This window comes from Moschus berezovskii, chromosome 23 (genome assembly GCF_049115385.1).
Source record: "Moschus berezovskii isolate FMDL1 chromosome 23, NW_MosBer_1.0, whole genome shotgun sequence".
NCBI classification, from domain to species: Eukaryota; Metazoa; Chordata; class Mammalia; order Artiodactyla; family Moschidae; genus Moschus; species Moschus berezovskii.
Genome location: NC_142482.1, coordinates 41,980,501 through 41,982,782, shown reverse-complemented (window position 1 = coordinate 41,982,782; position 2,282 = coordinate 41,980,501). Strand labels below are relative to the sequence as shown.

The 2,282-nt window shown below is 38.9% G+C and overlaps 1 protein-coding gene across 1 annotated transcript; it reads right to left on the bottom strand.

The window, feature by feature from the left end:
• Positions 1-462: 462 nt before the first annotated feature.
• LOC129550919 (olfactory receptor 2B8-like) lies at positions 463-1,437 on the bottom strand. Its single transcript, XM_088831471.1, has one exon. The coding sequence runs from the start codon at positions 1,399-1,401 to the stop codon at positions 463-465; it is 939 nt and encodes a 312-aa protein (XP_088687597.1). The 5' UTR covers positions 1,402-1,437.
• Positions 1,438-2,282: the final 845 nt, after the last annotated feature.

Genomic DNA, 2,282 nt, shown 5'->3' with positions numbered 1-2,282 from the left:
ATCAAACAGTCAAACCATGGAATTTTAGTAGAGCCATGATCAAAATAAAAGAATGAACGGTATCTTCTACTAACTCCTAGAAAATATTATTAATAATATTCCTTACAGTGTTTCCATGGTTTTATGTTCTTATTTAGGCTTCATATGATATAAGCTCATGTTTTTTGCAAATACATGTGGAACAATGTACCCAAATGGGAATGCAAATATGAAAAATCCTTGGAGATTTTTAAAACAGTAACTACCAAGCAGATGGTGTCAGAACACTGAATCAGCATCTCTGGAAGTTGAAATGAATACATAAACATAGAATCTGAACACTCACTTTTCAAAGGGAATGAAGTAAACATATTCCCTTCAGAGTTGTCAGAGGGGATTTGAGATGACCTGTGCAGTACACATAGATACATCTAAAGAGCACTGGTGTTCAAGGTCCTTCCATTAAACTGTCCTCCTCACCCATCATCTGGAGTCAGAGTCTATCCAAAGCACCTTCTTCATCGCTCCCTTCACATCCCTGTTCCTCAGTGTATATATGAGGGGGTTGGTCATGGGGATGATGACAGTGTAGAAGAGAGACATGAACTTGTCCTGATCCTGGGAGTTGTTGCTGCTGGGCTGATAATACACATAGATGGCTGTGCCAAAGAACAGGGAGACCACCGTGAGGTGGGATCCACACGTGCCAAATGCTTTTCTCTGCCCTGCAGTGGACTTGATTCTTAAGACCGCCCTGACAATCCGACCATAGGAGAACACAATCAACGTAACAGGTGTGAGAAGAATGATGATACTGGCAAAGAAACTCGCATACACATTGATAGTGATGTCAACACAGGCAAGTTTGAGAAATGGAGGGATCTCACAAAAGAAGTGGTCTAATTTATTTCTTCCACAACGAGGTAAAAGGAAGACAAGCACTGTCTGCAATAAGGAGTTGGCAAAACCAGTGATCCATGAAGCGGAAGCCATCAGGGCACACAGACGGGGGTGCATGATTACTGTGTAGTGAAGGGGCCTGCAAACAGCTGCATAGCGGTCAATTGCCATAACTCCTAGAAGAATACATTCTGTACAGCCCAGCGCCAGAGAGATGTACATTTGAACTATACAGCCACCAAAAGAGATGGATTTGTCTGCTCCACTGAGATTAAATAGGAACTGGGGAACAATGCTGGTGGTGTAGCACATGTCCAGAAAGCTCAGGTTACAGAGGAAAAAGTACATAGGAGTATCAAGACGTGGGTCCAAGTAGGACAATGCAATGATGGTTGTGTTTCCCAGCAAAGTGAAGATGTAGAAGATCAGAAGGACCACAAAGAGGACTAGCTCAAGTTCAAGCCTGTCAGAGAAGCCCAGTAAGATAAATCCAGCGAAAGAGCTTTCATTTCTCTGTTCCATCCTTTGTTAGCACATGGCTCCTGTCAAATCAAGCATTTAGCAATTTATTAAAAGTATCTTCCAAAGAACGTGCAGGGATAAAGAGGAAAATTTTTCATGTTCAAAGACATGGTCATGTGATTTATATGCAACTATTTAAATAAATGATGTACCTATTGAAATTGAGCTCTATACAATCACAAAAAGTTATATATTGAGTTATATACTGATAATTAATATAAGAAAATAATACATAATAATAATAAAATAAAATCATGAAGCTTGGTTATCAATCATCCTTATAAAGTGCCTCTTTCAGATTGAGTTTAATAGGATTAAATATGGTCATTATATATGTACATTTTAGAAAAAGTGGGAATGAGGGAAAACAAGGGAGAGTGATTAGAAAGAGTAAGAAAGATGTAGACAAAGGGACAAAGTTTATTTTAAATATGTATCTCATAATTCTACATAACCAGATATGCACATCACATGTAATAGGGTCTTCCCTTGTGGCTCAGCTGGTAAAGAATCCACCTGCAATATGGGAGACCTGGGTTCTATTCCTGGGTTAGGCAGGTCCCCAGAAGAATGGAAAGGCTACCCAATGCAGTATTCTGGACTGGACAATTCCACGGGCTATATAGTCCATGGAGTCGCAAAGAGTCAGACAGGACTGAACGATTTTCACTTCACATGGAATAGAATAATACAAAATAATCTCTAAAATGCATTCAGATATAGAAATGTATGAGCTAGAATGTACTTGTACAAAGGATTATATTACATTCAAAGTATGACTATGATACTGCTTCATGTAAACATTTTGGCAGAATAGTTACTGTACTCCTAATTCACGTTATTAGTGAATTCTATATCCTGGTCTTTTTGTACAGTACTAA

Bases quoted from the DNA above. Each gene is read 5' to 3' on its own strand.
- LOC129550919 (XM_088831471.1), bottom strand. From the start codon at position 1,401: ATGGAACAGAGAAATGAAAGCTCTTTCGCTGGATTTATCTTACTGGGC.